Source organism: Dama dama, chromosome 4 (assembly GCF_033118175.1).
Source record: "Dama dama isolate Ldn47 chromosome 4, ASM3311817v1, whole genome shotgun sequence".
In the NCBI taxonomy this organism is placed as follows: domain Eukaryota; kingdom Metazoa; phylum Chordata; class Mammalia; order Artiodactyla; family Cervidae; genus Dama; species Dama dama.
This window is the reverse complement of record NC_083684.1, coordinates 40,426,839-40,441,199: the sequence shown is the minus strand read 5'-3', so window position 1 is coordinate 40,441,199 and position 14,361 is coordinate 40,426,839. Positions and strand designations below refer to the sequence as shown.

Below are 14,361 nucleotides of genomic sequence, written 5' to 3'. Positions count from 1 at the left end.
TCAGGGTTGGATCCACCTAAACCCCTTGCATCTGCAGCAGTGGTGGTGGGAAGAGAGCCCTCCCCTAACCCAGGAGGGCCCTAGGGAGGTCTCCCTTCCCACCACCACTGCTGCAGATGCAAGGGGTTTAGGTGGATCCAACCCTGAGCAGTGACCTGAGGCCAGAGTCATGGCATGACAGATACTCCCTATGATGGAAAAAAGGTCCACAGAGAATCCCAAGGGAGGTCAGATACAGGTCTCTCTGCCACTTGCCAGCTGCAGGCCCGAGTGGGACAATGAGCTGTAACCACTCTGCCAGGAGGTGGGTTAGTTTGTTGGCTTGGCTGTCAAGGATGGACAGAGGAAGGCTGGTCTCCTCCTAGCCTGGGTCATTGGCCTGTAGATGCCAGGGTCCTAGAGTCCAGGGGGTGGGGGGTGGGTATACACTGGGTTCTTCATGCAGCCTTCTTTCTTGAGGGATGGATATTGTGGGAGGACTGAGGCAGAGGGTAGGTGGCCAGAGCTTTCTCAGGAATAGCAGCATGACTCCATCTTGTCCCCAGCCCCAGAACTTAGAAGCAGCCCCTCCTTAGAGGGCCAGATGGTGCCAGTCCCCACAGTAGGCTTGCTGGAACAGGCAAGGGGAGGGGTGAGCTGCCCCAGCTGTGTGGGGGAGGGGCTGAGGCTCTCAGCTGACAGGGCCTGGCTTCAGCACATGGGTGTATTTGTTTATGTGTATGTATCTGTGTGCCTGTGTGTGTTCATAGGTAGTATTTGCTAAGTATTTCATATAACCCAAATCCTGTGACTTCATATAACTTCACTTTATGGGCATTGTTAATGGCTATATTATGTCACAGACACATTTTCCACAAGCCCCTTGCGTGGCTTCCTTTGGTGGTAGCTTCAGGTTATTTCCTCTCTTTTGCTTGTGTAGGTCTCCCTTTTATACATTAGGAGTTTTCTATTTTTAAGATTATTTTCTGGGTATCCTTTCAAGAAGTAGAATTACTGAGTCAAGGGGACTATACATTTTAGTGGCCTCTGATATGTGTATGGACTCATCTGAACCTTATTTTGTCAAGAATTTTTGCCCTTGTGTTTTTAATAGTATAATTATTATAATTCTTATTTGTAAGAAAATATTATGAATACATAATTTCATAATAAGAGGTTGTATATATTGACTTGTTGCTTTGTGCCTAGGCACTCTATGTGGATCATCTCATTTACCCCTAAAACATAAGAGAACACTCAGCTGAACTTCTGTGCCTTCCACAGAATAGCCCTACAGACATTCGGGTTGGGCAGTTACAGTAATGACATTGACATATACACACACCATTGACATATACACATATGCATACACACCATTGACACACTTTCATGCACATCAGACACAAGGGCTCCATGTGTGCCGCTGCTTATATGTGCCAGTTTCGGGCGGGATTAAATGGTTTCTGGGCATCAGGTTTCTCAGGGCCATCTCCCAAAGACTGTGTTCCTGTTGGCCATATTACTGCCTGAAACCGTGGCTTCTGGACCTTAGATTTGTGGTGTATTGTGGAGTAACCTGGGTCGTGGGTTAGCTCCCCATCACCCTCTAGAGCCAGCACTCCTGAGGGCCAGGCTCACCTGAGCTGGAATGCTTCTGCCAGGCATGTGGGGTGCCTGCACAGGAGCTCCTGTGTCTGGAGAAGGTACGCACGTGGCATGCCTCATCCCCATCTGGGCAGCTGCCAGCCTGCTTGGCTGGCCGCCCTTCCGGGAAGCCCTCAGAGAGGCTTGCAGCAGCAGTCTCTGGGTTTGCCGCAGGTCGCAGGAGCCGGCTGCTTCTGTGAGGAGATGGTGTGTGCTTCCATATGTACTCGTTTTACCACACTTGCCCGCTTGTGGGCAGCATAACCCAGAGAACTGCAGCCACTCATCCAGCAGCGAGGACAGCTCTGGTGACCTGCCCCTCCCCCCGCCTGACTGCATGAGCCCTGGGGGAAGTTTTCATTTTGTTTCAGCCCCTTTATTCTCCTTCTGTGGAGGTAGCATCTTTAAGATATGTTTAGGGAGATAGTCTGTCCCCCCAGGGGGTCAGTGAGAAATGTAGTTCTTAAGTGTCAACCTTGAGCGTTTCCTTTTTTCTAGCATGGTCTCGTCTTACCTGGTGCATCATGGGTATTGTGCCACGGCCACGGCTTTTGCCCGAATGACTGAAACCCCGATTCAGGAAGAACAAGCATCCATAAAGAACAGACAAAGTAAGGAGACTGTCCTCTGCTCCTACCTTCCCTCCCTCACCTGTCCCTGCTCTTTGGCTCGTGGCAGCCTTGGGTAACCTGTCTGGAGTCTGTTCAGCTCAGATCCTCACCAGAAGACCAGCCCACCACCTAGCCCTGGGCTGGGCTGGCCCTGCTTCTGTCCCTCTTTCAAGGCAGCACTGCCCCCGAGGACCGTCCCAGCATGGGGATGTCTCCGTGCAGGCATCCTAATGCACGCTTGGATGGCCGGCTGCAAGCTGGGCCCTGTGTGGCTGGCTACCCCCGCCTCCATGCTTGTCTGCTTCCCCCGGCATTCAGGATTCCATGCAGCCCCCCATTCATGGTCTTCTGGAAGGAGTATGTTTGCATCTTACCAGTCCAGTGTCCTGCCTTGTCCACCATTTACTCAACCTCAGTCATGCTGCCTGCCCCTGGCCAGAGAGGGGATGAAGTTTTCAGACAGGAAAGGTTGATGTTCCATGGCTGCTGTGGTAAAACTCTCTCTGCTTCCCACCTCTGCTCCTGCCCTTTGCCTTTGAAGGAGCCCAAGGAAGCTTTCCTGGTGTTCGTACTGGCCTGCCTACTGCGTGTTTGGGGCTCTTTTGTGGAAGGAGGGTGCAGGGAAAGAGGAAATAGCCCAGAAAAGAGATTGAGCGAGGGGAGGAGAGTGGGGGAGAGCAGGGGTGTGTGGACTGTGTGTCTGTGTGTGCCTGCCTGCGTCTCTCTGAGCCCCTTGTCTCTGTGCGTGTGGGTGTGTCTGTGTCTCCCAGAGAATCTGTGCCCAGCCTGGCAGACGGGAAGGGATCTCAGACTTGGGGTCTGTGAGTGAGAAGAGCCCCAGACCCAGAAGTCCCTCCCAGCAAGATGCACCAGGCCCCAGGACAGGAGCACGATGCCAAGGGCCTGAGAGGTGTCAGCGCTGGAGCTGCCAGCATGAGGAGGGTGATCTCCTTTCTCAGCAGGGGCTGCTGCAGCCCCTGAAGACCACTAACCTGCGGGCCCTGGCCCAGAGACCATGAACTCCCATTGCCATCCTTATGAGGCCTGATGAGAGGAGTCTGGGCTTGAAGAGGAGCCTGTCAAGCCACAGAGCTGCCCAGGCGCCCACCCCCAGATTACACTCATAGCCAGGACCTCTCCCCCTGCCAGGTCCCTGGCAACCTGTACTCCATAGGAGCAGGCCTTCGAACTCACCCTCCTGCTTTTCTGGGCTGGGGTCGCCCACTCCTCCCTCTCCCCATGATTCTCTGAGGACTCCCTGACACTTGACAGAAACCAGGATCTGTTGTGGGCCTGGTGGCCAGGTTCTTTCTTCGGTCTCTTCTGTGAGCATCTCAGGGGGCTTGCTGCCTTGAGCCCGCCCGCTGCAGTGGCGGCTGACCTGGGCCTGGGCCTGGCAGTGTGGAGACGTGTGGGGGTCTGTGGCCGCTCTCTCACTGCCTCGCTCTTTCTCTCCTCAGAGATTCAGAAGCTGGTGCTGGAGGGCCGAGTGGGGGAGGCCATTGAGACCACACAGCGCTTCTACCCAGGGCTGCTGGAGCATAATCCCAACCTTCTCTTCATGCTTAAGTAAGCTTGGGCCCCTGCCAGCTCCCTCCTGTTGCCCCATGGGTGGTGGGAATATGCAACCCAGACCAAGCCCAGAGCATGGCTGCTCTGCTCCTTCCGCAGGTGCCGACAGTTTGTGGAGATGGTGAACGGGACTGACAGTGAGGTCCGCAGCTTGAGCTCTCGAAGCCCCAAGTCCCAGGACAGCTACCCTGGCTCCCCCAGCCTCAGTCCCCGACACGGCCCCACTAGTTCCCACACGCACAACACAGGTCAGCCGCTCTCCGGAGGGCTCTGGGAAGAACTGGTGTGGAGAAGCGAGGCCATCCAGACACCCTTCCCCAGGATGGGCTCGGGGCTTGCTGCCGGCTGTGGGGGGGATGGGAAACGGGACCACTGCAGTTACTCCCGGGCCGCTGCTGGGCAGCAGGCTGGCCCTCCTCTTCTGACCGTCCCCTGGCTTTTAGGAGCAGATAGTCCCAGCTGCAGCAACGGCGTCGCCTCCTCCAAGAGCAAACCGAACCACAGTAAATACCCTGCACCCAGCTCCTCCTCGTCCTCGTCATCCTCCTCATCCTCCTCATCTCCCTCCTCAGTGAATTACTCCGAGTCCAACTCTACAGATTCCACCAAGTCCCAGCCCCACAGCAGTACCAGTAACCAGGAGACCAGGTACCTGTTCTGCTCAGCTTCTTCCTCCCGCTCTGTGCCCACTGCAGCCTGTCCTGTGAGCACCCCCCTGCCCTGTATCCCCAACTTCCCTGCCAGCCCTGTGCCTGGAATAGTAGTTGTGGACCTGCCAGGCCAGGCTTTGGCTCCAGCTTCCCGTCTAGCTCGTGATTCAGCTGCCGCTTCCCTTGGCCCCATCTTTCTCCAGAGGCGCTGGCACTGAGAATGTGGTTGCCTCCAAGGATACCAGGTCTCTCAGAACACCCGGGGTCTATACTAAAGGAGGTTTTTCTGGGCTCAGCTCTCAGCCAGACAGTTTGGGCCGGTAGAGGTTATAAACTGCAGACTGTAGGTGGCTCTCAGCGCCCCGGCATGCTTCAAGGCTGACCCGGGTTTAGCTCCCAGACATGCCTGTCATGACTCACTTGTCCTGGTCATTGGGGATCTAGGGGTGCTTAGAAGGGGTGTGCCAACTCAGAGGAGGGCTGGGGAGGCGAGGGTCACAGAGGCAGCGTCGGGACCGGAGTGGGAATGAGGTGACAAGCCCCTGGGGATGGCTGGCATCACAGTAGGGCCCAAGTGCTGGAGCCTGCGAACCTGGAAGCTATCCTTTCATGCCCTTTAGGGACCTCAGTTTATCCACAGCAGCCTGTGGCTGAAGCCTCAATGGGGGCCCACCCAGGCTGCGCCAACCATATCCACTTAGTCAGCTGCCATCTCCACCCTTCTCCACAGCGACAGTGAGATGGAGATGGAGGCGGAGCATTACCCCAATGGTGTGCTGGAGAGCATGTCCACACGCATCGTCAACGGTGCCTACAAGCATGAGGACCTGCAGACGGATGAGTCCAGCATGGGTAAGGCCGTGCCCTCGCCCGCCCCCTCTTCCGCAGGTGGCCGTGCTCAATCCAGGTCTCCCCTCGCTGGAGGTGGGGGTGGGGCTGGGCAGGCTGATCCACTGCCTCTGTAGCCGTCACAAGTGGGTGTTTGTGATGGGAAGACCTTGGCCTGCTGCCCAGGCCAAGTTCCCGCATTAGTGGCTGGAGGGGGTTGGTGAGAGCAGGTAGCCTTATGAGCCCCCTTGCATCCTGCACAGGGTGGGAGAGGGAAAGCTTCCAAGTCCTGCCTGACCCCTAGACCCTGTGCTGGGTAGACTCAGAACAGCTCAGCTCGGGGTGGCCCCCCTGCGCCTCTAAGCCCTCGCTTGCCTCCACCAGAAGGGCACCCTCACCCCCATCCCCAACCTAGGTCCTTCTTGCCATGTTCTCTTTGGGGTCCCCACCCTAGTCCTCCCTTGTCTGTTTGTGCCCTCCCGATGTGCCCCCTGCTGGGCTCTGGGTGCAGATGACGGGCATCCGCGGCGGCAGCTCTGCGGGGGCAATCAGGCAGCCACGGAAAGAATTATCCTGTTCGGCCGCGAGTTGCAGGCACTGAGTGAGCAGCTGGGCCGGGAATATGGCAAGAATTTGGCCCACACGGAGATGCTGCAGGTATGGAGCAAGCCAGGCCTTCGTACAGAATGGGCCCCTGTTTGGTAGTACAGCGGTATGGTAACTGGGAAGGCACTGGGAGCAGCAGCAATAGGAGAGCGTGAGCTCTAGACAAGACTGCAGTGGGAAATGGGACATCGGGGTATTTTGTGCCCTCCCTGACGCCATGCAGGGCCCCATATCCCCCTGGAGCCATGGGGGGTGGTGGTGCGTACCACAGTCCTCTCAGAAGTGCTCTGTTCCTTAGGATGCCTTTAGCCTGCTTGCCTACTCAGACCCCTGGAGCTGTCCAGTTGGCCAGCAGCTTGACCCCATCCAGAGGGAGCCTGTGTGTGCCGCCCTCAACAGCGCCATTTTAGGTAAGTGGCGCTAACAAAAATAAGCTCTCCCAGGAGGGCCTGGGGTGGCCCCGTCACCCCTTCCTTGTTTGTCCAGATCAGGGCAGCGAACTCTGCCCAGAGGCTGTCTGGTGGCCCACAGGACTCTTGGGCTCCTGTGATAGAACCCTGACCTCCCTCTGCCCAACTGAGTTGGCCAGCTAGATCACAGTGGGCCCTAGACTGTGACCTCGGCCCAGGCCAGCTCATTGCTCCAAAGAAAGCTCAGGTCCACAGGCTGTTGACAGGGCCATAGCCTGGTGGTTTGGACACACATGGAGGCATATGAACTCTCTCTTCCGAGAGATTCTGTCCGCTCCCCCCACCTTCTGCTCCCAAAGGAACTTGGACTTGGGCTCAGCCCTGATCAGGGCAGTGACCAGGCCTTGTCTCTTCCCCACAGAGTCTCAGAACCTGCCAAAACAGCCCCCGCTGGTGCTCGCCCTGGGCCAGGCATCTGAGTGTCTACGGCTCATGGCCCGAGCGGGCCTGGGATCTTGCTCTTTTGCCAGAGTCGACGACTACTTGCACTAGCTGACCACACTGGCTGGCCCCACCTGGCCCTCCCTCGGCCCCAGGGCTGGAGCAGCCCTGCCCTCCATCGGCACCTGGTGCAGGGACCCGGAAGCCACGTGCAGAGTCCACTCCTCCTGCCTGGCCTCTTCTGTTCCCTTCCTCCCTTCCTTTCTGTTTCTCCCACCTTCAGTCTCTCTCTCTCTCCCCCCTTCACGTGCAGTGGCCTATGACACAGTATTGGCTGGTTACTCTTCATGTAGCACCTTCTATTTTGAAAAGAGGGGGGTTGTTTTGAGGAGAGGTTGGGGTTTTTTAATCTTTTTTTTTTTCCCCCTCCTCCTGACTGAGCCACCAGTATTTATCTCTGGAGAGTTTGTGCTGAGCTGGTTTCTGCTAATTTAGTGATGAAGCCTATCCACGTTGGTGATAGCTTATTATTTTCATAAGTAAAAAAAAATGAGATTATATATATAAATATATATATTAAAAAAAGACACAGTATTTATCGTAGTGTTAGTGGTCCAGCACCTCTTGGGTGAGGCTGTCCAGACACCATGTTTTTATTTGAGTCCCAACTCATCAAAAAAGAATCATCTCTGTCACCTCAGCCAAGGGATTTATTTCAGGCTTCCCCTTTGTTGAACTACAGGCCCAGCTGCAGCCTAGGAAAGCCCAGTAGGCTTTGGGAGCCTCACAGTGGGCAGGATAGGCTAAGCTGGTTTGCAGCATCCGAGAGGTGTGGGTGCCTAGGCCTCTGAGAGTTGAACTGAGCAGAGAACTGCAGGGCCAAGGGGCCACAGAAGAGATGACTTGGCCCAGGGCTAACAGCAAAGCGAGGGAGGAGAGGGTGCTCGGCCAGCACGCTGTCCACCATCCTACCCTGCCTCTCACTGCCTGCCTTGACTCTCTCTCTCTCTTCCCTTTTCATCATCCCGCCTTTCCTTGTTAAGATGGCCAAATACTTCATTTCCTCTAAATTGATTGCCTGGGAACTACCTGCCTTCGACCCGCGAGCTGCTGTGTGTCAGGCTGCGGGGAGGGAGTCTCCTACAGGGAGGTCCCTGGGCACAGGGGCTGCCTTCTTCCTGCCTGGGTCTTCATCTTCTCTGCACAGCTTGGATGGAATCAACACTTCCTGTTGAGAAGCCAGGACCTTGTGGAGGCAGATTTGTGGACTGCCTGTCGCCAGAGTGGATGGAACCTTTGACCCCCCCAGGCTAAGCCTCACTGTAGCTGTGCCAGGCAGCTCCCTGCAGTTTGGCCCCAGTCATTCTTAGGAAAGACTGTTATGAGTATTTGCTGGCTAGAGGAAGGGACCTCATGGGCTTGACAGATGTCCCAGTGTCCATGTCTGATGGATCCTCACAGCTAGTGGGTCAGAAACTGTCTTAGTACTGCCATCAGGGAATCAGGAGAGGAAGGGCTAAGATGGAGGCCAGGACTTGAGCAGGCTATCTGTGGAGAGGACTGACCGCCCACGGGAAGGAAAGGGAGGTGCCCTCCCAGAGGAGCAGGAGGAGGGGCCGGGATTTCCCCATCTGCTTCACAGCGGGAGGGAATGCACGACAGCCCCTGCTAAGGGGCAAGGTCAGAAGTCAAGCTTCCAGTCCCTGCCTGGATCTGGGTTCTCCATCAGTGCATACTGGAATGTTTGGAAGTGGCCTGAGGTGCCCACTGGGACTTGCTGGGCCTACAGCTGGACAAGAGAAATAATTGAGTTGAACTAAGTGCTGGTGATGGGGTCAGGGCCCTCGGCCCTGTGCTCCCCCAGAATTCTGTCCCGGGACACACCCTGAAGGTTGCTGCTTTTTCTTGGTCCCCCCTGGGGCCCTGGCTGGCAGCCCAGAGACCACAAAGCATCAGGAAGGTGGTGTCCTGTCTGTGAAGGAAATTCATCCTCTGCAAACCTGGGAATGCCCAGCTCCCAAACCAATGGGTTGGAAAAATCAGGCTGTTAAAATGATTGGAAGCACTCAGGACTGGGAATTAAAACCAGAGGCTTTTGCAATTGGAATGAAGTTCAGAGACCATCTACTCCACCAATCCTCTCCTTTTATAGATAAGGAAACAGGCCCAGGAGATTGAGTTGGCCAAAGACACTCAACAGATGGGGGCAGAACTGGGACTAAGCTCATCCCTGTGGCTTGGACAACACTGTTGAGTCCTAAAGCTGAATGGCAGGCGAGGGATTAGGCTGGTGAGGCCTCCAGCAATGTCTGAGCAGCTGGTACCTTCAGGGGTGTGTCAGGGGTGGGGATGGGTGCCTGGGCTTGGGTTGTGGAGCGGCTGAGAGGGCCCCGGAGGGCTCAGGACAGCTGTGTGCTGCTCGGGGTTGGGTGTCCGCCTGGCTCACGCTCAGTGCCCATGGCCACCTCCCCATTTTCTGTGCCTTATCTCACTGTTTCAGCTGAGTCCAAGTTGTTTACTCTGTTCCTCTCCAAAGGGGCACTGTGTCCCATTTGGACAGCTCACCTTTGGGACATTAGCCTTTGCCCCACAAGCCGTGGAGAGGACCAAAATCAAGCTGCTTGAGCCCACTGTCTTGCTGATAGTCCAGGCCTGCCTGCCAACCAGCGGAGCCCCTGCTACACACCCAGTCCTACCAGCCTACTTCCAAGAGCCAAGAGTGGGGCAGGCACCTGGGAGGAGTCCTGGTGAAGAACTGGACTTCAGCCAAGGAGGCAGGAGGAAGACCTGGCTCTGTTGGGTCGTTCAACTCTGGGGGAGCAGCCTTTCCCTCTTACCTTTTCCTCTTGTTCCACCAAATGGTCGCTCTTTTCCAGAGCAGAAACTGGCGGACATGCAACGATAGCCAGAACCCCTGTCCCTCACCCACCTGGGTCTGTGGCTGGACGTGGGCTGGCAGAACAGGGACACCAAGAGATGGAGAAGGGGGACTTCCCAACCTCCCAGCATCTTCCTAGCCCGTAAGCAAGCACAAAGATGAGGCAGAGATCTGTCAGAGCTGAAAGTTCCTTTGGTTGCTCACAACTCAGGTATGCACACCGTGTGGCAGCTGGGCAGCAGAGCCCTACTTGGCCGCGAGTCCCGTGCACCCAGACCTGTGGCCAGATCGTGGACTCTGGCTGCCTCAGGCGCCGCCTCTTTGCATAGGGTTCTCCTCCATTAGTAACTACAGCCGACTCGGATGTCCTCCACATTGTGCACACTGGTTCTGCCTTTGTCCTCGCAAGTTGATACTTGGCATTAGCATGAAACGTGTGGGTGTGGGAGGGTTTAGAGAGAATTCTAACACACAACATCCTATTAAATTGTACTTGAGAGATGAAAAAACTCCTGTTGTATTTTGACAGAATTATTTTTATTAAAATACACATCCATGAGCAGTCATGAGTGTCTAGTCTCTGTTGTGAGTCTTACTGGGATTGACCATCCCTAGTGTAACACAGCTGTCCTGGCAGGTTTGGCCCCTTCCCAGTTTATCTGTTGGGAGTGCCCAGGCCCTTGGTGTTTCCTCAAGGACCCTGAAGACTTTTGCCAGACCCCAAAGAGCATAGGTACTCGTGCTTTTGATTCTCTCCTGCGAAACAACCTTCATCTGAAACAAAAAGCAAATTCAAAAAGGTGGGCCATAAGACCTCCTCTCCTCAAAATAAGATATTTATTTCTTTATTTGGCTGTGCCAGGTCTTAGTTGCGGCACTCAAGATCTTTGCTGTGGCACAGACTCTCTAGTTGTGGTGCACGGGGCTCCAAGGCACATGGGCTCCATTGCCCCATGGCATGTGGGATTTTAGTGACTGAACCTGCATCCGCTGCATTGCAAGATGGATTCTTAACCATTGGACCACCAGGGAAGTCCCCAAATAAGATGTTAATACATTCCAAATATGCTCACTCCAGACACTGTACAGAAAACTTAAGGGGTATCAAAGTTAGCTTCCTTTCAGTTCAAGGGAAGAAAAAATGCTGAAAAATCATAGTTTGGGTGACCCTGGGACATTAACTTTTCTCATCTTCAGTTTCCCCATTAACTTGGTTAATTCTGCTGCTCTATGGTAATAGAGGATTACAGCATGCATAGAGCAGGGCTTGGTGCACACAGCATACACGACTGCCCTGCCTCCAGGAGGGTGTCCCCTTGTGTGACAGGCTTGCTTCTGCCTCAAGCTGCCTCCCCTGCCCCCAAGGCACCAGGGTTTTATGCAGAGGAGGGATAAAATCAATGATGCTTCTGTTCACCTGGAGGTAAGACTAGAAGCAAAGAAAAGGCCAAGGTCAAACACAAGAAGGCAGGTTTGAGAAATACTTAGCGGATGTTAGCATCACAGGATGAGTGAACTGACGTGAGGGAGATTAGCAAGAGACAAGGCAATTGCGTGCAAGATAATACAGGGAACTGGTGGTGGCTAAGTCACTGGGGTGAGGAGGTTTGCTGGAGAGCATATAAATCCATATCTCAGAGAAACATGTTTCCTGGAATTGGAAAAGGGTTCTGTGCCCTAGTAAACAGCAAAAACTGTCATGGATGCTCAGAGTAAACATCACCTGCTAATTAAAAGCTCTAAAGATTCTGTCTTAAGATGTGTAGCTTAATCCAGTATTTTCCAAACTTGCATTACTACGGAATGCTTCACTCAAGGCCATTTTACAGGACTCACAGGGAAAAGCTCGCTTCTCGGCCTTTTGGCTAAGATCAAGTGTAGTATGGGGGCTTCTCAGGTGGCAGAGTGGTAAAGAACCCGCCTGTTAATGCAGGGGACGTGAGAGACGCAATTTCGATCCCTGGGTCGGGAAGATTCCCCTGGAGTAGGAAACGGCAACCCGCTCTAACACTCTGGTCTGAAGAATTCCTTGGACAGAGGAGCCTGGTGGGCTCCATGGGGTTGCAAAGAGTCAGACACCACTGATCGACTGAGCAAAGGGAAAAGCTAGTGTAGAAGGAAGAGAGGCGTATTAGATTAAGCACAAATGTCCTGGTTCCATAAGTAAAGCCACAGTAAATTCATTTCCCTCCAGACACATTTCCAGCGTAGTTTGTTTTATGCTAAGGTTTATAGGTTATTTTCGCTGCTCTAGCAGACAGTATGGTGAAACAAAGGGTAGTCTCGTTACAAAGTCGTATTTATTGGTCGGAAAACCGGTTCCAGTAAAGAGATCAAGGGGGACTGAGGCCGCAGTCTTGAAAAGCACTGACATGTAAGAACAACCAAAGAACATCCAAAAGAAGAGGAGCCCAGATACGCACGAAAAAGCGAGTCTTTAGGAGTCAGAAAGCCGGGAAGTCCGGCGAGTTCGAGAGAACTGTTGTTCTGCAAAGATAGATGTCATCCAGCAGCAGACCTTCCTTCATTCCGAGACAACTAAGGACCACCACAGTACGCAGAACCTCCTTGCTCTTCCAGCCAGGCGACCGACTGGGGAAAAACCTAGGCTGGGAAACCGTCCCCTCCGCCGCCTCCACCGCCGGAAACGAATGACCAGGGCTTCCAGCCAGACGGCTTTACCTCCGCCCGGAGCCAGTGAGCATGCGTAGCTCCTGGACACGGCCCCTCCCAGCGCTGATCCTCCCAGTCATGGAGCATGCGCAGACTTCCTGCCGTCCCGCCCCTGCTTTTCCAGAGACCCCGGTTCCTTAGAAACCAGGCGGCGCGTTCCCCGTGGCGGCGCGCTGGATTCCGGGGCCCGAGCGTCCCTGGAAGCCTCCCTCACGCATCGCCAGCGGCTGCCGATACCCGTCCGGGCCCATGGTCTCCAGGACGGCGCAGGGCGGGGGATGCCAGCGTGCCAGGTGAGAGGCGGCCCGCGACGGCGGGTGAGGATGTAGAAGGGCATGGCGCGGCGGCGAGCGGGCGCTGGCCGGGCCTCCTCGGCGGCCCGGCGCCCGAGGTCGGAGGCGGGGATACGTAGCGCCGGGGCTGGAGGGGGCCGCTCTAACTGCCAGCGCGGGCTCGGAGTTCGGGAGTCGCCCCGGAGTTGGTCCTCTCACCTCAGAGATAGGACCTGCAAGTTTGGTCGTAGAATTGTAGAATTTTGGCTCCTGGAAGGACCTTGGCCGTAACCCATCCCTTTACTGGATGCGAAAACGTAGGCTCTCCTGTCCATTGCCGACCTGTGAGCACCGACCTGTAAGCACCCCTTACCTGTGTGTGGACCGCCGCTTTATGGCTAAGGATATGAGGTATGGGAACCTCAGACAAAGGGCACTTGGCGTAGCTGGTCCATCGTCTTTCACAGTGAGAAGGGACCTGAGGGGACATGTCTTTATTTAAGGAAAGAGAGTTCAGGTGGCAGGTGGGAGAAGGGACACTCCAGAAGGTGCGGGTGGCTCAGCCAGTCCCGGAGTGTCCGCTGGCCACATCTCTCTGGGCCTGGCTTACCTCTGAAGCTCAAGAGGGAAGCAGATGGACTTGCGGAGACAAAAGGTGAGGTGAAGTATTCTCAAGGCATTATCACATGAATGGTGACGGAGAAAGAGGGGTCCGGAAGATCAGGACTTGTGAATGGTTGTGTGAAGCGTTTACTGCAGAATCTAAAGAACCAGACAGGAATAGAAAAGTTTAAAGCTGCCTTGGAGAAACACCAAGGAAGGTTATAAACGTTATTTATCGTCAGCGTTCCCACGGTGTCATTGCTGAGGGCAGGACACAGGAGGAAGGAAGTGGTGACTTTTGAATATCCAGAGCCTGGTGGCACAGGGCACAGAGGACCTTTGAAGCTATGGGGCACAAAGGTTGGAGATCGAAGAGCCCTGAATCTGTGACCCTTCAGTTGAAAGGAACATCTGTTTAAATTAGGAAAGACACTTCATGTGTTATTGTGGTATGGAGAAGGTGGAAGTAAGAGAATCTAGATACATTCTTGATAAGGAAACTCCTTTCCTTCTGAAAAGCTGCACCAGGGAACAAGAGTTTTAAGGCCATCCATTTTACAGAAAATGTGCAAAAGTTACTGCTTTCAGACTAGGGTTTTTAGCAGACAGTAGTTAGTTCTGTTGGATTAATGGGCTTCCCTGGTGGTTCAAACATTAAAGAATCTGCCTGCAGTGTGGGAGACACAACTTCAATCCCTGGGTGGTGAAGATCCCCCTGGAGAAAGAATGCCTACCCATTTCTGTATTCTTTCCTGGAGAACTCCATGGACAGTGGAGCCTGGTGGGCTACAGTCCATGGGGTTGCAAAGGGTCAGATACAACTGTGAGACTAACACTTTCATCTTTTTTTTTTTTTGGTGGGAGGACCCCCCCACCCCCCCACCCCGCGCACACACACACACACTGTTTACAGTTTAAAGCTTCTGTTGTGAGAGGCTTTCCTATACCACCTGGCTGTTCTACTTTTCCTATAGAATGAGTACTTTGGATCTGATCTGTTATTTTTACTTGCTGGGAAAATTCAAATATGTGATTTCTACAGTAATAACTGGAACCCACTAGAAGTAGGATTCGCAATCAGAATCTAAAATATGGCACAGATGAACCTATCTGCAAAATAGAAACAGATTCTCATAGAGATCAGACTTGTGGTTGGCATGGGGGAGGGGGAAAAGGAGGGATGGACTGGGAATT

General features: G+C 54.2%; 2 protein-coding genes across 5 annotated transcripts in view; both read left to right on the top strand.

The window, feature by feature from the left end:
• RANBP10 (RAN binding protein 10) overlaps window positions 1–10,178 on the top strand; it is a 56,767-nt gene extending 46,589 nt beyond the window's left edge. Inside the window, exons 7-14 of one of the 3 annotated variants that reach the window (XM_061138747.1) lie at window positions 2,122–2,234; window positions 3,695–3,803; window positions 3,906–4,054; window positions 4,379–4,454; window positions 5,187–5,308; window positions 5,739–5,941; window positions 6,189–6,300; window positions 6,722–10,178. In XM_061138747.1, the coding sequence (XP_060994730.1) occupies window positions 2,122–2,234; window positions 3,695–3,803; window positions 3,906–4,054; window positions 4,379–4,454; window positions 5,187–5,308; window positions 5,739–5,941; window positions 6,189–6,300; window positions 6,722–6,852 (1,015 nt within the window). In that variant the 3' untranslated portion in view covers window positions 6,853–10,178. Of the gene's footprint in view, window positions 1–2,121; window positions 2,235–3,694; window positions 3,804–3,905; window positions 4,055–4,249; window positions 4,455–5,186; window positions 5,309–5,738; window positions 5,942–6,188; window positions 6,301–6,721 lie in introns of all 3 variants that reach the window. The other 2 variants (XM_061138745.1, XM_061138746.1) reach the window with 2 other exon arrangements.
• A 2,191-nt stretch (window positions 10,179–12,369) lies between these two features.
• The window catches only part of GFOD2 (Gfo/Idh/MocA-like oxidoreductase domain containing 2), a 39,194-nt gene continuing 37,202 nt past the window's right edge, over window positions 12,370–14,361 (top strand). For both annotated transcript variants that reach the window (XM_061138742.1, XM_061138741.1), the window contains exon 1: window positions 12,370–12,585. The gene's annotated coding sequence lies outside the window, so the exon portion shown is untranslated. The remainder of the gene's footprint in view (window positions 12,586–14,361) is intronic.